Source organism: Uranotaenia lowii, chromosome 2, assembly GCF_029784155.1.
Source record: "Uranotaenia lowii strain MFRU-FL chromosome 2, ASM2978415v1, whole genome shotgun sequence".
Classification (NCBI taxonomy): Eukaryota; Metazoa; Arthropoda; class Insecta; order Diptera; family Culicidae; genus Uranotaenia; species Uranotaenia lowii.
The window spans coordinates 28,016,994-28,039,316 of NC_073692.1; the positions used below are offsets into that span (position 1 = coordinate 28,016,994).

General features: G+C 35.3%; 2 protein-coding genes across 2 annotated transcripts; one reads left to right on the top strand and one right to left on the bottom strand.

Annotated features, from left to right (window-relative positions):
* Positions 1 to 12,410: 12,410 nt before the first annotated feature.
* LOC129741173 (uncharacterized) lies at positions 12,411 to 18,145 on the top strand. The gene is made up of 2 exons (XM_055732882.1): positions 12,411 to 12,998; positions 17,926 to 18,145. Exons 1-2 carry the CDS (start codon positions 12,411 to 12,413, stop codon positions 17,947 to 17,949), a joined length of 612 nt encoding a protein of 203 aa, XP_055588857.1. The 3' UTR covers positions 17,950 to 18,145.
* Positions 18,146 to 20,272: 2,127 nt separating this feature from the next.
* Positions 20,273 to 21,489, bottom strand: LOC129748766 (putative RNA polymerase II subunit B1 CTD phosphatase RPAP2 homolog). The gene is made up of 4 exons (XM_055743507.1): positions 21,199 to 21,489; positions 21,018 to 21,132; positions 20,865 to 20,962; positions 20,273 to 20,796 (listed from the first exon to the last, which is right to left on the bottom strand). The coding sequence occupies exons 1-4, from the start codon at positions 21,300 to 21,302 to the stop codon at positions 20,355 to 20,357; spliced, it is 759 nt and encodes a 252-aa protein (XP_055599482.1). The 5' UTR covers positions 21,303 to 21,489; the 3' UTR covers positions 20,273 to 20,354.
* Between the last annotated feature and the right edge of the window lie 834 nt (positions 21,490 to 22,323).

Below are 22,323 nucleotides of genomic sequence, written 5' to 3' on the forward strand. Positions count from 1 at the left end.
TGTTATTCACCGAAAAGAACATAGAGGGTTGAGGAGGAGCGAGGAGCTTTGAGTGATTTATTCGGTGAAATTTTCACCAACACTTTTCGGTAGGCCCAACTTACAGGATCGATACTCAACTATAAATTTTTATAAACAAGGAGGAACGCATTTCGCGAATTACGGTTCAACTTGATTTTTTGGGAAAAATAGAAACTATACAAGCTTTTAAAATGATAGAAGAAGTTCAGCCGCGTGACAGTTTTTCGTTAAAATCGGTATGAGATCTGATTCTACGCAACAGTGTCACACGAAGCATTTTTGGCTCTTATTCTTCGTTTGTTGTAGGAAAAGTTTTTTTTTTTGCAGAAAACATTGTAAAATGATAAACCTTGAACTGTCAACAACGAAAAAACTGTTGGTGAATTTTAAGTTTGGCAGAAAAATTTAAAATATAGCTGAAATTTCAGTCGCGTTTTTCACGCTCGCTCGTTTTTTCACATGGGACAATCTTGCTTGGAAGGGCAGTATATTTGTGTCAGTAAAGTCATGCAGAAAATTTTCTAGTTCCTGGGCACTCAGAAAAGGATTTTTTTTTTCTAATTTTAGGAGCAACGAACTATTCGGAGATTCGGATGGTTATCTTGCGCCGTGTTTCAAAGAATATTTGTCGACATGTAACGGGTTTCCTGAAATTTGAGCAGTTTTCCTATGATTCGGAGGGTCAGGGATAGGTTTTCGAAAATCAGTCGAAGAACGAAAGAAGGGGGAGGGGTGGCAGGGGGATCAGTTTCAAATGTGTCTACAATATAAGCTGCACACTGATACGTTTTCTCCCTTGAATTTCATTGAACAAAGTCATTTCAAAAATATAAAACAAGAGAAGAATAATGAAAACTTATAACAATTTTTCTCAATATACTCATTTCAATATTCTTCTATTTTCTTTTTATCAGTGATAATTTTAAACTAATGCAAGTTACGACAATTTTCTTGTTATCAACATTTTTTCGCAGTGAATATCATAGATTCGCTGGTTGTTGTATAAAATGATACCTAAGTTGTGTAACTTATACATCCTTTTACACAACAACCAGCGAATCTACAATATTCACTGCGAAAAAATGTTGATAACAAGAACATTTTCGTAATTTGCACTAGTTTAAAATTATCACTTTAAAAGCTCTCTAGAGAATTTCTCGTTATAAATGTCATTCTACAAATGAAAATAATACACACATTGTTTAGTGATGAAAATGTAGAGCAAAATTATCGTGTTATCAAAATTTTTTACCTGAGCTTCTGAATATCAGCGCTAGGCTCAACACGAAATTTCTTTTATTCTCATTTTGCAACAATACGTTTGAAAAGACAAACTTTTGAGATAAGTGTTAGTTAATTATTGCTATGAATTTCAAACTGATTGTAAGACTCAGATATTTCATTATTTTACTGAAGTATTTCACTTTTTTCCGATAAGGCCGATAAACTATTTAACAAACATAAATAACGGTGATTAGATTCTTTATTGGAGTAATTTACTGAATCGTGTTTGGAAATTTCGTATAAATAATTTTAATTTATAAACACAATTATCGTTGGAAATTCTGATTTTGATTTTTCAATTTCTTAATATAAAAAATCAACACTCTTAATATAGATTTAGTTGTAATTTGTTGTAAGATTATCAAAATCTGTGTCTGAAATGTGAAGCTTCTGGAACTTAATTTAAATTGATTTGCTCTTGAATTTCGACGTTATTATAAAAAAAAATCAATTTTAATTGTACTGAAACGAATGAAATAGTTAAAAATTTGCAACAAATAAATTATATAAAAAAACGAAAATCGTTTTTTTTTCTTCATGTAGGTAGGTACCTATACATAAATTCAATTTTTTAAAGTTATTTTTAATTATAATAAAAAATCTTGAAATAAAAGGTTAATTCTGATAGTTAATACTATTTTTAGAGAAGAGTCTTAATGAATTGCAATTGAAATAGAAAAATTTTCAGATTCAGAGGATCAAACCTTAAACTGGATTATAACATAAAATTTCAATATTTGTGTGTGGATGAGCTTAAAGCAGTATCGGCGAAATAATTTGTGTAGATCTTGAAAACCAGCAGTTTTGGTCATGTTTAGCTTGATAGATAGCCCTGTTGCTGAAAAAATAATCGACTGATAGCTTTAATTCACACAAGGGAAAAATTAAAAGATAGGCAAACTGTTTTTTGAAAGATTTTTGCGTCCTAAACTTGATTATTTGTCGGATCACTTCTAGTTTCGTTGCGTTTAGTAATTTCAAAACTAATCAGTTTAAATTTCAATCGATCAATTATGACTGATGAAGTAACCAACCTACATTAACAATAAAAAATTCATTATTCATTCAACGATACAGATTTTTGGAAAGAATGTCACAAAGTGACGAATTCCTTGTTTAATCTTGTTTCGAAGATGCAACGACTTGAAAAATAACTTTATCATTTTTTTTTTAATTGAATAGAAAGCATTATAACTATTGCTAACATAAAAAAGGAAGGTTTGTTTAGGTAAGTATTTGATGCTGAAAATTTTGATCTAATTCGCAACTTTGTTCAAGACTGAAAAGCATTTTCTTTTATGCATTAAAAAATATCCAAGATTATTTTGGTTTAAAATGTTTTCAAAATTCCCGTATTTGACAAAACGGAGAACCAGACTTACTTCTATATTTTTTCAACAAGAAATCACGGTAAATTACTCACGATTTTCAGGAAAATTGATAATTAAGGTAAAACCTTTTTTCTAAAATTTCACAAATTTACCTTAAGTTTTCAAAAGTTATACTGAAAACAAGAGCTGATAGAAAATGAATACAAATTTGCATTCAGTGCCCCTGAATAAGTCAAAAACAGTTTTCAAATTCATTGCACCTCGGATAAAAAAAGAATTTCGTCTCCTTTTGTTATAATTGCGAATGTAGATTTTGAGTTCTGGATATGAATTTAAATCTCTATTGCAAAAAACCAATTCCTTCATATTGGAACAGCTTTTATAAGTATACTTTTTATTCCCTTTTGGCTCTAAAAACTCATAAGGAGTGCAAAAGTTTTAAAACACAATCTCTTCTTTTGATTTATTGATGCTAGAATCTCTCGTATTAACGCATTAATTTGAATTGAGGGTGAAATAAATTCGTGCAAATTTTTTGTTTCTTTTGGAATTTCTTAAAAATCGTTTTTGAACACAAAATCTTAAAATTTTCAAAGAGACATTTGAGTTTTTTTTTTGGATTTAGTAAATAATCTGAATAGACCCCGGACAAAATCCGAGAAGTTTTAAACAATATCTGGGCATCTCGGCCAGATTTAAATTCTCTTGAACTCTTTATTGGATTTATGAGCAAGCCTGGACATATTAAGAAAAACTTGAACAAACGATAATCATTTGGCCGAATACTTATCTCAACTATTCGGTGAGCCGAATATTCGGCTTAGCGGTTTTTAGGCGGTTTCGGCGCCGAATATTCGTTACATAAGATATAATCCACAAATGCTAAACATAAGCCCAGATGATAAGAAACTCTGAAATCCTAATTTAAGCAATGAATAATTATACTCAAATGATGTTTTTGTAGATTTTTTCAAGGAGAAATGTATCCCAAATTATTTTAGTCAAACATTATTCCTATGAATGCTTCAGCATGGTTATTTACATAAACAATGTATGTGTTAAGTCACTCAAGTATCATTTTTTCGACTATCGAGATAATTTTTTCTTATAAAGGGATTCGAAAGGTTTGAATCGAGTCCTTCAAATTATTTAAAAGCATTCTTAACTTAACTTTAAAATAATCTCGAAGTGAATTTGATGTTTCGTGTTTCAAAAATAACTCCTGTACTTGAAAAAAAACGCACCACTTTCTATTTTGATCTTTTTTTAATGGCGAGGCAAGAATCCAACAAAATATTCAACTTGGAATTGCTTTATTATTTGTTCATTTATGATCATTGAATTTCACCGGCTTACAATACTTTTTTCATTACCTTCTAAATTTTATCATATTGTCAAATCATTAAAAAGTAATTTGAATTTGGAACTAATAGGTAATATGACACAAGCTGGGTCCAAGTAATAAATTTCAAACTGAAGGTAAACTGTTGAATATTCAGCACAAGTCATGCTTTGATTGAGTCCAGAAATAAGGTTTTGTTGAATAATTTAAAATAAGATTCATCAGAACATAAAGATTAAGAAATTCTTATTATTTTCACCTTAATGTGTTAAAAGTTCGAGAACTTTGATGGGATTGTCCATGTCTTAAACGGTGAACAAAAAAAATGAGGAAAGAATTCTCATAACCGGTACAAAGTCCAAAGAGCACGAGCAGATAAATATTGCCCAACACAACGAAAGGGTGGATGAACGAAGTTAAACACTCTATTTGATCGGTCTATTGGAGAAGATTCATTTTATTTTTCGTACTCTTCGTAAAAATGTACAATTTATGAAATCTTCCTTGTATTCCTTGATTGTATTAAATTCAACCGGGCACATTCTAAGGACCTTTTATCGTGCTATGCCAGAAAAGTTTTCGCTATCTACATAAAGCGCTTTGTCCAATGTAGGAGTCAAACAAGTTCAATGTTTCCGTTTCGTTTCGGGATGCTGCTGATGGTGGCTAAATTTAAATTGTCGTTAGCTTTTTTTTTTGGACAGTCATTTGCCAACTGACCTCCAAAAGTCTGTTTCACTTCACACGGCCGCTTATATCATAAACGTGAACGGGACAGTTGGTCACCAGAATCAGCTGGTTTAGGCGTGATCGCGAAAGACAAATTGATTTAACAAAAAAAAAAGTGGTACCCAGTTATGCACTTTGAGCATACGGATTTCATGAGGTCGTTGACTGCGATTATGATTGGAGAAGTGTGGAACCTGATTCTCAAACTCAGAAAATAGTGATAAAATGTTTTGATAGTTTTATATTTTGTAAATTCGATATGAGAACATTTAACGTTGAAACAGTCCACTATCAATTTACTGGACATATTTTGTTGCAATCAGGTTACATCTGCAGTTACTGCATTCAATTGAATCGTACGAACCGGCCGGTAAAGACTGGACCTACACCAACTCAGCGTTTGTTTAGTTGCGTTTATATTTATATAGCGTACATTTTTATTAGGGAATTGGCAAATTGCGTCGTAAGGAAATAGGTTTCCAGACAGATCACGCCATTGTTGCATGTAAAAAGTTACTACCTAGCTAGACGAGTTGGGTCCAGTTCCATTCGATGTCACGTTTTGTGGGCTAACTGAATTTTGGAATTGAGCAATATTTCTCTGACCTTTGGGGTGCTTGAAGGTTTTTGCGCATCGGAATAAGATTAAAGCTTGATACTTCCGTTGTCCAAAAATCATCTTAATAAGACACAGTGGTTTGAAAATATATATCGAATATTTATAAAAGACACATTTTTCACCCTCATCCGGAATATAGAGTGTCATTATGATACTATTGCAAAAATTTAGAGGAAACCGGGGTGATTGAGGCTTCTATCGATAACCAATCGCTAAACGGTGTACATCATTCGATCCAGCAAAAAATTAAGCACCAGATCTAATAATTTTTCAACTTGATTTATCACGTGCTCGTTTGGTACATAAGTTTTTTTGATAATATCGCATGAACTTATCGCTAAGCGGTGCCCATCATTTTATTCAGCAGATAGTAAGGCACCAGATTCAATTTTTTTTTTACTTTTTTTATTACATGCTCGTTTATTACATAGATTTCTTTGAAAATATCGAATATTTCAGGGGAATTCGGGCCGATTGGGGCCTTTATCGTTGGCTGATAACTAAGCGGTGTACATCATTTGATTCATCAGGTAGTTAGGCACCAGATTCTATCATTTTTTTACTTGTTCTATTGCATGCCCGTTTGTTACATTGATTTTTTTAATAATATTGCAAAAATTTAGGGGAAATCAGGGCAATTGATGCTTTTCTCATTAACTGAGCGTTAAGCGGTGTGCATCACTCGATTCATCGGCACATTTTACACTTAAAAACATTATTTGTGCTTTTTTTTGCAACGTTCTCGATTGTTACATTGAAAAAAAATACACATTTTATAAATTTAGGGGAAGATGGGGCAATAGAGGCTATTATAACCGTCTGAATTTTGAAAAAAGATACCACTAGATTAATTAAGAATAAATCTTCAAAAAAGGATCATTCTAGGAGGTCCACAGCTGCATTTAATTCTGTTTTACTCCATTTAATCAACTTTTTTTTTTTCATTCTAGGGGAAATTGAGCAAAATGAGCCTTTTGGGTCAATATATGTTAACTTGGTCTACACCAATCGATTCAGAAAACATTTTTACATAAATTGGCATATTTGGTTTGATTGTTTTTTAGCGATGTGGATTGCAACAACGAGAATTATACCGGTACACTTGAAAAACGTAGGGGAAATCGGGCAAAATGAGGCAATCGAAAAGCGATGTGGTTCATTCAATTTCTCGCATTTTTTTACATAAGAAATGATGATTTTTTCGAACAAGAACGAATGGCCTGAATTGGGTACCTTTTTTGGCACGAAAATCCCCACTGTGCAGTGGATTAAAGTACAAGGTATGAAGAATGGAAAGGAAAGAATCATTTTTAGCTTCCATTTTAATTATTTTTTTTATCACGATTTGAAAACATCGTTTGTATTTATAGTTTCTAACTACAGATTTCAAATTTTTGGCACCCAATAGAGGGAAAGTCATTCATGGAATGACCTTCAAGCCAGCTACAGAACCAAAAGAAAAGTTCAAATTTAATCTCTTTATTAAATCTCAAATATCCTACAACAAGAAATTATAGTTGCTTCGATAAAATACGAATTGTCTTCTAATTCAATCTAATTCAAAAATTAACTTTTAATGAACGATTGGTGAAATACCAAAGCTTACAAGCGAGATTTCTAGTATAATCTGGCACTTACGGATCATATCCGTTACAGGAATATTGATTTCATCACTCAGTTTTGGAAATCTGTAAAATCTGGGCACTCTGAGCAAAAACCTGGGCAAAATCTGTGTCTGGCCAATATCTGGACGAAGGGTCAAAAGTCTGTGTTTTACAGACAAATCTGGGCACCTGGCAACCCAGCCTTGGGTGCAGGCTTGCGAAAAGTACTGTCGAACGACAGTATTCTTGCGAATGTCGCACATGCACCTCGATGAAAGCTTCCCGAATATTTCTTCCCCGACAGTTTTAAAAGGAGCGGTCGTGCAATGTACAGCGATGGCTTGTTTTACCTCATGCGAGAGTTTGTTCGTGGGTATGAAATTTTTTAAAGCTTCGTGACAGTTTTGGGAAAATCTTCGTGACAGTTTTCAATGCGTTGAATTTCGCATGACAGTACTACTTACTCCGTCCGACTGTAGCCGAGATTCGCTCGGGCTGAGTTGATTTCGAACGAACGTATTTTCCTTTTGCTTGAAGCTACTGCGGGTGGTGATCACCCCAATCACCCTCCCCTCTCCTTTTCGCCTAACCTGCACCGGCACCACATATCGAGTTACGCGCCGATCGTATACTGCTGCTCGGTGCGAATAGATGGCTCGTTCGATCTATTTGAAACCGAGCAGCAGCGCATACGATCAGGCATGGGTACGGTATGGGCACGACAGTCCCCCGTGACAGTCCTGCCCAAACTGTCACGCCCTGCAGCCGACAGTTAGGATGAAATTATTTTCGAAACAGGATCGAGGCATGAAGGGATGAAAACCAAACTGTCGGTTGGGTTCGCTACAGCTTAAAGCACAACACTTTCGGCAACGCATGCTTTGAGCAGATTGTTCAGATACAGCCTGGGTTCTTGCACGTGTGCGATGTAGTCGAAGCATTACGATTCGTTACCGACGGTACAGCAGCGAACCGAGTGGTAAGGAAAACCGAAACAGTTTGTTTGGCAAGAAAAAAACTGTCATAGCAAAGCTGTACTTTTCGGAAGCCTGCTTGGGTGTCAATTTGACACTCCTCGCTTAAAATCGCTATATTTCTCATGCTTCTCAATCGATTTTTACGAAATCTATACTTTTGGAAACTTCTTAATGCAGCTCAAATATGTATTTCAGCTACAACACTTCAGTTTTCCGTTATTCAAAGAAAAAAAAATGCTGCGAAAAAAAGTCTATAGATCAGCTATGGACTACTAAAAAAATCACTTACTGTCAAAGAAAGCTGAAATTAGAAACTGTACGTTGCGCACAATCATTTTTTTTAAGGTCATGACCACAAAAAAATGGTGTAAAAACCGTTCTTTTTAATCAATGAAACGTCAAAATTGATTAATACCGTATTTGTTTATGCCGAGTGTTGCACTAGTGTTGCACTGGTGCACCACTAGGTGCTGTCAAACTGTTTGTTTATTCGGACGGTGTTGCACTGGTTTTGACCTGTCGGAGTTCTGCTTACGGACGGTGGCCCACCGATAATTTTGCCAGTGTTGCGAGAGAGCGTGTGAGTGAGTGAGATAGCAATACACTGGCGACGATTTGTGTTTGTTTTTATCGGGTACGGTGGAACACTCCACGAGTGGAGAAAACAAATACAGTATAAGTCACAACAGATAAATTTTGAAGAGTATTGCAAAGTTGACGTAATTTAGCACAATGGGTGGTATGAAAAAAACCTAGTAATTGCTTTTGCTAAACTAAATCGAGCAGTCGAGCAGTCTCTTAAAGCAATTGCTTCGGTTGTTATGAATAAAGTTTTTTTGACAGCTGTTTTCTCAGTCAGGAGCTTTTACTTTTAGAACAAGCTAGTTTGGTATGAATAAAGCTCGAATCTGAAGCAATTGCTCGGCAAATCTCCAAGCAATTGCTCTATTTTCTAAGCATGCTCGGTAGCAGACTTTTCCAAAAAAAAATTCTTTAATAACGTTATGAATTTATCAAATTAGCAATATTTCACTTCAAAACAATTCAAAAAGGCATTTTCAACATGGATAAAGAAAAGTCGAAGTGATAACCCAACTTTTTTCATATTCTTGTCGTTGTATAAAATCATTCGTCTAAGATGAAATTAAACAAATCAATTAGTAAATATGTCAAATTAAAAAAAATCCGGCTATAGTGGATGAAGTCCCAATTGGCTCAAAGTAAGAAATAAATTGTAATAATTTTTAACATTATACAGATCTCTCATTTTTATATAATTCTAAGATTTAAGAAAAAATATCTAAATTAAAATGCGTGCCTATTGCCTATTTTTTATACAATGGGGTGAGGGTGGGGGAGAACTTATGATAAATATTAAAGTTAGGCCATTTTTTGTTTGACAATATTTGAATATGTATTCATTTTTCTTTAAACATCAACTTACGAGCACAAATTAACCAAAAAAAAATCGGTCGTTCTTACACCCACCACCCGCTTCGTTGACTTCAAGGCTACTTTAGCCGTACTTTTCAATTTTTGATCGTCTTCTTTCATTTTACTTTAGAAAACTTCAGATTCTGCTGGTTGGATAGCTCTATTTTTCGAAGCAAAAGCTATGTTCTAAGATTTTAGTACACATCCGCTAAGCAAATGTTTATTCATACCAAACTAAGCAAATGCTTTGGACTTTTGCTTTGATTGATTTCGAGCAAAGTAAAAGCTACCGAAGTAATTGCTAAACCTTATTCATACCACTAAATTTCGCATCTTTAACATCTTGCTATAACTCTACCTTTCTTGGTCACAAAGTGAATTTTTCTCTGAGCATTTGGTAGCTAATTAACGAATTTTGCTCAGACTTTGAATAACGGAAAACTGAAGTATTGAAGCTGATTTTTTTTAAAGAAATACCTACACTGTCTTGGCCGATTTAGGCTTTACAGACTGAATAAATGAAGTGGACAACTTAAAATTAACATCTAACACCCAGTACCGAGATGGGATTCGAACCCATGCCATCAGTGGACCGGCGATTACCGTCTTGCCACGCTAACCAGTCAACCACCGAGACCAACAAACGACGGTCTACGACGGACCAGATCTTCACATTACGGCAAATCCTCCAAAAGTGCCGTGAACACCAAGTCCCTACGCACCATCTGAGCTGAGCAGACTGATCAAGGCGACGATGGATGCTGTGTGCGGTTTCCGGGTGAATTGTCGAGTTCATTCGAATCGCGCAGGGGGCTTTGACAAGGCGATGGTCTATCCTGCATGATGTTCAACGTGGTGCTAGAGAGTGTTTTTCGATGAGCGGTGGGCGAAATGCGGGCACGATTTTCAACAAATCTAGTCAACTTATCTGCTTTGCCGATGACATTGATATAGTCTGCAGATCATTTGCGGCAGTGGAGGAGATCTACCGCAAACTGAAACAGGGAGGATTTGGTTGATGCTTGATACTTCCAAGACAAATTATAAGCTGGCCTGCGGATTCGAGACCGACCGAACCCGCTTGTCCAGTGTTTAGTAACAAGGTCACGATCGACATTTGTTAACTTGTTTGCAAATTGGATTCTGATTTCGAATAAATAAGATATGCTGAAAAAATTAAGATTACAGGGGACTGAGATAAACGGGGACCCGCATAATTGAGGATTGATACCAAACGATTTCTTAAATAGTCAAACGACGATTTGGTGATGCGTAAAACAACAATAATCAAACGCAAATTGAAAGCGTGAAAAACATTCCTCAAATCGTGAAAACCGAATTGATTGTATTTTAAATATGTTGTTAGGTTATGTAACTGTTCAAAACTGTTAAGACAGTTGTATGGAAAAACTGTTCCGCTAACAGTCACGTTAAGATCCAAAATCTGCTTATGGAAAACGTATCCTGTTTATCAAACTGTAGGGGTAACCGTTTTTCTTAAAGTTTTCTTGTATCGTAAAGATTACAGTAATGGTTTTGAACCGATCTGACACATTGTTCTTCAAACATTATTCAGACTTTTCCCTAAACCGTTCGGTAAAAAGGCACCCACACATGTATAGATTTTCTGTTTACTTTTTGCAAAAGAGAAACACAGAATGTAAAGTTTTTAAAACGATGAATTTATTTGATTTCTTTTTTCACGATTTCTAATATTACAGTCATACTTACCTCCTCTTTCATACTATCCTCCTCCTGGAACGGCAATCGGCAATGTAAATTTGCTTTCCAAAAGAGAATGTTGTTGGTGATTGGTCGACTATCGAGGCTTGGAGATTTCTACGCCAAAAGTTCTGCGGGAGTTGGAGAACAGCAACGAGTCAGGTCGCAGGAGTTTCAACACCGTCAAAGGGGCTAAACCGGCTAAACCAGCTGGACGCTTTTGATGGTTTTCGCGGGATTTTAGTTTCCTCCCAGCAACACCAATTTTTTTCGGCCGCCGTTTCCCATTGTCGTGTCAGTATTTGATCACGAACGGTACGCGATCCGATGTTGCATGAAGATGATGTAAGAATAAAAGTAGAGTCAGTTCGTAGTAGACTGCCAAGCAAGTTACAGCTGTTTTATTGTGAGTCAGGTGTGAGAAAGTCCTTAACACAAAAGTGGCGACGAGGGTGATTGAACCCGTGTGAACCTCGGATTTTTTTTTTAAAGGCGTAAAAGCGTACGAATCTGAAACCGTAAATCGAGTTTGTGGGTTTCTGTTATAGCGCTGAAAAGAAAATCTTTTGTTTGGTTCTGGATCTGTGTAAACGGTGCGAAACAGAAATCAGATAAGTTTGTGAAACCAAAGCGGGAAAGTTTTGTGCAAAAATCATCGATAAAGAAAGGTGAAGATATTCGGTATTATTCGAAGTGCCATTGTTCTGATTTCGCTTATATAATTGGAAACCAAGCTCGGGACATTATTACGCCGCCATCGTGTTTTCCGGCGGGATAGATCTCAACTGTAAAGCGAGAAATTTCTCGTGAGTGTGGGAGAAATAGCAGAAAAGGTGAGTTACCGTTCAAGTTCATTTTGGTTCTCTGGAAACATTTATTGTTGTTGCTGTAAATCGAAATTGTATCGTGCGCAACTGTGCAACAAAACTGCGTGACAAAATAAGCTATCTGTGTTGCGCGACACTTAACAACTACATTAATTTTCTAGACTAATAAATCTTAAAGGATTATATTTTTTTTTGTTTTTCAACAGCAAAAAAAAAAATGAACACTTTTATTGGGTCAGTTGAACCGTATGTTCCGGGTTCCTCATTTGCGGATTACGCCGAACGCTTGGAATACGTTTTCAATTATAATAATGTGCCAGAGGCAAGCAGGAAATCACTTTTTATCACTGTTGGCGGGGCTACTGTCTTTAGTGAGATAAAGAAGTTATTCCCTGGTGTGGATTTAAATACACTGCAATATAACGATGTTATCAACCGCTTAAAAAATCGTTATGACAAAACAGATGGTAGAATGAAAAGGAAAGAAAAGTTTTATGGAAGAGTTCAAGGAAAGGATGAGATGGTAGAAGATTTCATATTGGACGTAAAATTGTTAGCTGAAAGCTGTGGATTTGGCTCGGAAGAAAAAGAAAATCAAATCAGAGATCGCATTGCACTAGGCGCTGCTGATTTGAAAGCTCGAGAACGGATTTACGAGCTGGAAAATCCAAGTTTAGATGAAATCGAAAGGATTTTGATTTCTCGGGAACAGATGGCTAAACATACATTCAGAATTGAAACAACGGAGAGAGTAAGCGCCATTGAACGGATCGGTCGCCGATGGAGTGATGATCGAGTCGATTGGAGAAGGTCTAGAGATAGCGGTAGGCGAGAAGTGTATCCATCTCGCGATCGCCAAAGCCGATTCAACTATAGACAACGAAATCGGTCATACTCTCGGGACCGATCCAGAGGAGGTGTTGTGTGCAGTTTTTGTAACATGAAAGGACACATAAGAAGAAATTGCTTCGAGAGAAAGAAATCTCAGCAATCAATACGATTTTTGGATGATTCAACAGAAAACGTGTCCCCAAGCTTCGATTTCAAGCGATCCAAAAACCCTGATCCAACTGATTCGGATGATGAGTTGCAATGCTTGTCAATTAAGGTAAATGGTCCTGTATTTATTTATGTAATTATTGGTGGGGTAAGATTACGCATGGAAGTCGACAGTGGATCAGCTGTTTCAGTGATCAGTGAACAAATGTTTCGCGAAAAGCTTTCCAATCATGATTTGGAAACTTGTAACAGAAAATTGTCAGTAGTAGACGGGGCGAAACTAACAATTTTAGGTTGCTTAACAGCAAAGGTTTCTATTAATAAATTGACGCATAACGTAACACTAATTGTGTTGAAAAGTGCTTGTAATTTTATTCCTCTTATTGGACGAGATTGGCTCGATATTTTCTTCGGAAACTGGAGAGAAAATTTTACAAACTATTTGTGTATAAATAATGTCAACATACTAAGTAAAAATGAACGAATTATTGAAAATATTAAACAAAAATTTGAAACAGTTTTCAATAAGGATTTTTCAAAACCTATAGTAGGATACAAAGGCGATCTTGTTTTCAAAAAAGATCGTCCAATATTCAAAAAGGCTTATACAGTACCTTTGAGGCTTAAGGAAAAAGTTATTGAACATTTAAGTTCTTTGGAAGACAGTGGTATTATAACGCCAGTAAAAGCCAGTGAGTGGGCATCGCCTGTGATTGCAATTGTCAAGAAGGACAATGATTTGAGACTTGTTATAGATTGCAAAGTCTCGGTTAATAAGATTATTGTGCCAAATTCATATCCCCTACCTCTGGCTCAGGACATTTTCTCAACATTATCAGGAGCAAAAGTGTTCTGCTCTCTCGATTTAGCGGGTGCATACACACAGCTAGAATTGACCGAACATGCTAAAAAGATAATGATTACACTAGTTTACACCATTTTTGAACTCAGTAAACTGAAGGTCATTTCTAATGTGAAATCGGGCGCTGAATCCGAAAATGAAATTCAAAAAAATCTCAGTAGAACCGTTTTTGAGTTATGGTCCAAATATGAAATTTCGAAAAAATTAAAAAAGTTCTTGTACTAAGATTAAAATATCTCGGACGGCATAACAGTAATTTGAAATCCCTCTTTTGTATATTGAAGGTGAATAAGTTTTCTATCGATCATCTGAACACTGTTTTTGCGTTTGACCAACAGTATTGTTGATATTAGTGACTTTATGATAAAAAAAATTATAAAAAACGTATTTTTTTAGAGAAAATTTTGTTTTAACGAAAGTTTTAGACTCGATGATAGCATTTAAAAAATCTTTTTTTCTTTTGCGCTTAAATGTCAATTTAAGACAAAGATTTTAAGTGGTTATTTATCAAAATCGGTTGAAAATTGAAGAAGTTATGGCTACTTTACCATAATAGTATTTTTTGTAGTTTTTCATAATTTAACGAACCGCAGTACACTTATCATAGTATAGGAAGAATGAAACATGATTAATCTCACTCGCTCCAAGGCAAAGTTATTTATAAGCTTACCAGAAGGTCACATGCCAAGTTTCAGGAAGATCTGACCATAGGGAGGGGTTGCTTAAGTCTCAAACGTGAATAAAATTTTGAGGTATTATGCCCGGAAGGAACGTAAAATACTGGTTTTTCATCAATAACTTTTTTCATCACTAGCTGATTGTTTTTTTTGGTTGATTTTATTAAAGCTTAAGTTGAGACAAGTATTTCACCCGAAGACTGTAACTCGATCGGATTTGAAACAGAAAAGTTATTGCGGTTCAAAGATTATATTTTGGTCGAAAATTGTCGTATAAAACGCAATGCGTAAAAAGTACTCATTGCGTGTTGGACAAAATTTGCGGCCTGTGAACCGCAATAACTTTTCTGTTTCAAATCCAATCGAGTTACAGTCTTCGGGTGAAATATTTGTCTCAACTTAGGCTTTAATAAAATCAACCTTAAAAAACAATCAGCTAGTGATGAAAAAAGTTATTGATGAAAAACCAGTATTTTTCGTTCCTTCCTGGCAAAATACCTGAATATTTTATTCACGTTTGAGACTTAAGCAACCCTTCCCTATGGTCAGATCTTCCTGAAACTTGGCATGTGACCTTCTGGTAAACTAATAAATAATTTTGACTTGGAGCGAGTGAGATTTATCATGTTTCATTCTTCCTATACTATGATAAGTGTACTGCGGTTCGTTAAATTATTAAAAACTCCAAAAATTTCAGTTATGGTAAAGTAGCCATAACTTCTTCAATTTTCAACCGATTTTGATAAATAACCACTTAAAATCTTTGTCTTAAATTGACATTTAAGCGCAAAAGAAAATCAGATTTTTTAAATGCTTTCATCGAGTCTAAAACTTTCGTGAAAACAAAATTTTCTCTAAAAAAATACGTTTTTTATAATTTTTTTTCTCATAAAGTCACTAATATCAACAATACTGTTGGTCAAACGCAAAAACAGTGTTCAGATGATCGATAGAAAACTTATTCACCTTCAATATGCAATAGAAGGATTTCAAATTACTGTTATGCCGTCCGAGATATTTTAATCTTAGTACAAGAACTTTTTTAATTATTTCGAAATTTCATATTTGGACCATAACTCAAAAACGGTTCTACTGAGATTTTTTTGAATTTCATTTTCGGATTCAGCGCCCGATTTTACATTAAAAATGTTGGTCTGTTAATCAAGTTCACGATTTTTTTAAAATTTTGTAAACTAGTGTTATTAATACAATTAAAGGTCTATACAAGTACCATCGGTTGCCACAGGGAGTGTCCTCATCCGCTAGCATTTTTCAATCGGTGATGGACCAGATATTGAACGGATTACAAGGAGTTTCGTGCTATCTAGACGACTTGATTGTTTCTGGGAAGGACCAGAATGAATGCGAAATTAGGTTATATCATGTTTTGGAAAAGCTAGAAGCAGCCAACATTAAAGTTAAATTCAACAAGTGTAAGTTTTTCGTTGAAGAGTTGACGTTCTTAGGACACATTATAAGTAAAGATGGGCTTAAACCTTGTCCTGATAAGATATCAACGATTGCAAAAGCAAAACCGCCAGCAAATCCTAACGAACTCAAGTCGTTCTTAGGATTGATAAATTTTTACGGTAAATTTATACCAAACCTGTCTTCTAGACTAAACTGTTTTTATAAACTTTTGAAAAAAGATTCCAAATATATTTGGGATGAACACTGCAGCCTACAATTTGAAAAGTGTAAAACATATCTTCTGAAATCTAATGTTCTTGAATATTTTGACCCAAAAAAGCCTCTGGTTGTAGTGACGGATGCTTGTAATCATGGGTTGGGTGGTGTTCTTGCTCATGTTGTAGATGATCATGAAAAACCTATAATGTTCACTTCTTTCAGTCTCAATGATGCTCAAAAGAAGTACCCGATATTACATCTAGAAGCACTTGCTGTAGTAACTTGTATTAAAAAATTTCACCGTTATTTATACGGGCAAAAGTTTGTTTTGTACACCGATCACAAACCTCTGCTAGGTGTGTTTGGAAAAGAAGGAAAAAACTCTATTTTCGTTACCCGCCTTCAGCGTTATATAATGGAACTTTCCATATATGATTTTGAGATAAGATACAGGCCATCAAATAAAATGGGTAATGCGGACTTTTGTTCGCGGTTTCCTCTCTCTTGTCCAGTGCCACGAAGTTTGGATAAAGAATATGTAAAAAGTTTAAACTTCTCAGAAGATTTGCCATTAGATTTCAGGTTGATTTCGACTGAAACTAAAAAGGATCCTTTTATATCAAAGGTGTTTGATTTCATGAATCAAGGCTGGCCAAAAAGAGTTGATCGCGCTTATAAGGATGTAAAAGCGCAAGCACATGATTTGGAATTACATTCTGGTTGCCTTCTTTTTCAGAAAAGAGTAGTTATACCAAAATCTTTGCAACAGAACATTTTGAAGATGTTACACTCGAATCACGCTGGTATGGTAAAAATAAAGCAGTTGGCTAGGAGAGTTGTATTTTGGTTCGGTATCAACGCGCACATTGAAAGATTTGTAAAAAATTGTGAAACTTGTAATCGCACACAAGTTGTTTCAAAAACTAAAGTTTTTTCACCTTGGATACCTACTACCCGTCCCTTTAGTCGAATACATGCAGACTTTTTCCATTTAGGCGAAAAGGTGTTTCTGTTGATAGTAGATAGTTTCTCGAAATGGATAGAATTGGATTATATGCAATTCGGAACAGATTGTAAAAAAGTTTTAAAAAAGTTTACTAATGTCTTCGCTCGGTTTGGTTTACCTGATGTCCTCGTAACAGACGGAGGTCCACCCTTTAACTCTGCTGAATTTGTCAAATTCATGCAAAAACAAGGTATAGTGGTTCTCAAAAGTCCACCGTACCATCCGGAAAGTAACGGTCAGGCAGAAAGGACTGTGAGAACTGCGAAGGAAGTTCTCAAGAAATTCTTCCTTGATCCACAAACAAGGAGTTTGGATATGGAAGAGAAAATAAACTATTTTCTGATCAATTATAGAAACGGATGTTTAACAAAGAGTGGAAGTTTTCCATCTGAGCATGTTTTATCGTTTAAACCAAAAACAATATTGGACTTAATAAATCCCAAGAATCATTACAAACAAAATTTAGTTCCAAATCAAACGGTTGTAGGCCACAGAGCAGATACCACATATAAGCACGTTGAAAAGTTAGATAGATTTGATAACTTGGTCATGGGGGATAAAATATGGTATCGAAATCACCGAAAGGATTTCGCTCGTTGGTTGGAAGCAGTTTTCATTAGAAGATTGTCACTGAACGTTTTTCAAATCTCAGTTAATGGCCACATTTCATCTGCACATCGTAATCAATTGAAACTTGGAACTGAAAGACAAGCTTCGAACAATATATTATTCAAAAGGGTCAACAAAAAAAGATTCCGGGAAGATGATGAAGAACCTGATTTTGCTGGATTTCCTGACGAAACTTACCCTGAAAGTTCCGGTTTTTATAATGTTCTAAGAAATGCTAATAATGTAATTACAGGTCTCAGAAGATCAGAGCGGATAAAAAGACGATGTAAAGATGCTGTCCAAGGGCCGCCGAGGAATTTCCAGAGATGATTTATAATGAGAGTGCATATGGTTTGATTATTTATATAATTATCGGATTTGTTGAATTATTAAGTGAGCATTTGCCAAATGAATTGAATATTGCTATTTAAAAATGTATTTCGCTGCATATTGTCATAAACGTTAACTAAAGGGTGGAGGACTGTCGTGTCAGTATTTGATCACGAACGGTACGCGATCCGATGTTGCATGAAGATGATGTAAGAATAAAAGTAGAGTCAGTTCGTAGTAGACTGCCAAGCAAGTTACAGCTGTTTTATTGTGAGTCAGGTGTGAGAAAGTCCTTAACACAAAACCCATGAAATCGATGATTATCTGAAAAAAAATACGGTGGAAAAAACTGAAAGTAATTGAAATTTCTCAAACTTACGTGATGTTTTTTGTAAATACTCTGTGGTTTTCAGGTGTTTTACAGCTGTTAAGCGGGCCATACTACACAAACGGCGAATAATACACACGCGCGAAATCGGACGACTGAAACGCATCGCATTACCGAAGCAAAAATTCTTTCGATGGGTTGGTTCAGTGGTGCCAACCACATCGATTCACTTATGATATACAAAAAATATTTAAAAAAAACCTTCGATAATTTCTCTGAGAAAATTTTATAAGATAGACCACAGTCCGTCATCAGAAGATCTGGTGGAATCGTTTCTAGTGCCTTGCAAAGATGAATTCTCATTTTTCAATTTTGTTCTGCTTGGTTTCGTACTGATATTCTATCTATAATCCACATAATCGTTTTCACTTGATAGCAAATGATTTGAAATTTACTATATCACTCTTTTTTCCTGAGGAAAGACGCTTAGATTCCAGGAAAAAAAATTACATTTGATAAGAATTTTGCTTTCGCTGCATAGAAAAACTTCTAATGTGTGCCCAACAGACCTCTTGAGCCCATGTAAAGTTTTTCCAGCTCCTATAGGTTATTTCGTGCTTTTTTAAAACTTATGTAATATTAATTCTTCCTGCTTGCGGCTGCTGAAGGCATAAATAAGACTTTAATTGGTTTTCTTCATTGATCTCTTGGGAGAGCCTTTTTGTAAACCTTATGGTAATGGCCTCATTTTGTCTGTGGCCTCATCTTTTCAGGTATCTGTGTGTAGATATTTATTTAATTGTTTTATAAACAAGTTTTATGGCGACCTTACAGATCATTTCTACTAAGGATAGTGCATAAGTCGCTCCAGATTTGGCTTCCTCTCCTAGTAAATATCTATCAACCAATTGATTCAAAAATATAGCCGATATAGCCTGAATAGATTGATATGAAATCTACAACTACGCTACAGTTCAGCAACATTATAAAAATATTTCCTGTAGAAGAAAACATTCGACGATTTTTTCTGCATTCTCAATGATAATCAAAATTTGTATTTTTCGTTATGTGAAGTACAAATATTCATATATTATTTATAATGAAACTTACCAAAAATATTGATACCTTATTATTCATATTTATCAGTACTTCCCCATCCGGTAGAAGACTCCACTGATTAAGGGTGAACCTTCATGGAGATATTTTTAAAAATGAAAAATGTACTTACCGGCTAAAAGTTGCAACAAATAACTAAACAATCACCAATGATACGATCAACTAGACAACCTGTTTTTATCGAAATTTTAGAGAAAAATTCACAAATCACCTTTCATGTTATGCACAATCGAAACATAAATAGCTCACGAGCTGCCGAATGTTTTTATGAGTGACGTCATCAAATGGTGATCCAAATAGGTATTGAGTTGGGCTCTTTTGTGTGAGTTTTGTTTAGAACCCGAGTTCGTGTTTTGTCTAATTTGTCTAATTTTTTTTTTGAAGTTTTTGTACTTCAATAGCCTTTTTGATAAAAAGAACGTAAGGTTAAGGAAAATACTTTTTTTAATAATTAACTAGAGCATTAGTTCTAATATTTTTTGAGTGTCTTCAAGTGTAAGAATATTTAAAGGTCGTTATAGTCCCCAAATTTAAATGTGCTACTTCTGTATTTCGCATTTAACATCTAAAACCATTAATAGGAATAGCTCCAAACTGTTTTTAAGTAAAGATTGCTAAACCTTTCTACGTATTTATGTTTCAAGCAAAGTTTAACGAAAGGACTCTCTTCTCTCTTCATAAACCTTGTGAAAATTAAGTATCCTCTATACAGTTGTTTGTTAAGTCAAAAAATGTTTCCCTGTATTGCAGAGCCCGCTTACTCAAATATAAATTACTTCATATTTAGCTGAGGGAAATCGACACTAGTTTTAAGGTCAATGAAGTTATATGAAGCTTTTTTTTACGAAATTAACCATAAGCATATATTTTGCACCAGAAGAATAAGGATATAAATTGAATAAAAATCGTTAGTTGTCCAACGACAATTGTTCCATGGCCGAACTCAGTTCGCTTTTTCGTTTGCTGCTAGCCTCTCCTCTGGATTCCTTGAACTTGGACATCCGTACTTCAGAACCCTCTCTGATTGTATCGCATTTACCGGGAACTTCCTGCTGACCCGAATGAGATTCCCGCGCAACAGGCCTCTCAACTATATGCAGATCGTGGGGATTGAATCCTTCAATAGAACTTGTTTGTTGCCGGTGTTCCTTCGATGGCTCCACATCATTCCCGAGCAGTTTAAATGTGGGAATGTCTTCTTGATCTCGTAACCACAAGGGACTCGTCAACATTTGTTCTTTTAAATAGTTGGACGCTTTGAAGCATTGGCCGGTACAAAAGTTTTTCCTCTCCGTTATGTCGTATACTTTTTTGCTGGACAATGATATCACATACTGTTGGTTGGGGATACTGTAATTGAAATTTGATTTGTTCAGATCCATCTAATTTAGAGATAATTTTTGTTAAACAACCCTTACTTGGACAGAGTATTTTGACAAAGCGGATATCCACAAACTTTCATGATTGCTCTTTCTTGAATAACATCTTCAAAATGAGATTGGTTGATGTCCCGAAGCTGAAATAAAATTTCTTTAGTATCGGATGTGTTTTTGTTTTTAAATACCGGATACCATCAACAGAAATTCAGAAACATCCTCGACTGGTTCCAACAGAACTTCTACTATGCGTTGTGCTTTCGAGTTGCATTCTTTTTTCTTCTTTAATGCAAGTTGGAGTTGCTCTTTGCTAAATGTGTAAATATGCATAAGAAAAAGTTAACATCTTCATAATAATTATTATTTTAACTCTTACCTGAAATTCCTCGCCTTGCGGGGTAAATTGGTACGTTTTACTTTCTCTGTATTTTTAACAGCATCGCCGTCACGAAAGACATTAAAGTTTTCTTGATCAAACATTTTACAATTTTTTGTCTCTCTTTTGGCTCAGACCTATCGACCCAGAAATGCCAAGTCTTGTGGATTTTGACTTCTAATTTTCCAAAGTAAATTGCACAAAATTTATCGGACCAGTTATGCAGAACTTCTCGATAACACAATCATAACAATATTCAGAGTCTGGGAACGATTCTGCACGTTTACGAGGAAACAGTTATTTCGGTGCTTATGTTTACCTTACTTGCTAAAAAAAATTCACGTTAAAATTATTTTTGAGTGCCTTCCAGAGTTGCCAAGTAATCTTAAAAAAATCAAATAGAAAGAAATACGTACGCTATACAGCATTTTTTTTTACTTTTTGATAAAAAAGTGAGCACTTTAAAAAAAGGGGTAATCGTTTTATAATAAAACAAACAAACAAACAAGAGCATGTTTGTTTGTTAATCAGCAGAGGCCCTAGTTCTCCATGAGTTTCGCTCTAACTGCTGTCATTTTGTTCGTTAATCCATATAGAAGTTCACCAGTTTTGCCCTATAGTTTTGAACCTCAAGCAACATGCTTGCACCCCGTAGAAGTTGTCATTGATGAGTTTATAATGAGCGTGTAGGCAAATTATGTAACGACCGTTGTTATTGGCATCCCTGCCGTTGTTGACAGTTTAACGGCAACAGCCGTTGTTTACCGTTTGCAATTTCTGCATTAATTTGTATCGAGACTCTGAACGAATAAAACGTGTTTTACATTTGATCTCGTCTTGCGTGATTTATTTTCCGGGCCGAAATCCATTTCCTTTATTAGGTTATGGGCCCAGGTATTCGCGAGTGCCGCGGAAAATAGTAAAAGTTATTCGTTGTCGGATTAGCACGAATTGAATCGCGATGGACAATCGGGAATCGACGGATGTTGTGCGGGTTCCATTGTTTGACGGCACGAATTTCCCGTCATGGAAATTCCGGATGCAAGTGGTGCTAGAGGAGCACGAGTGCTTGGAATGCATCCAGCAGGAATTGGTGGAAGTGGAAGCGCTGCGGGTCAAACCCGA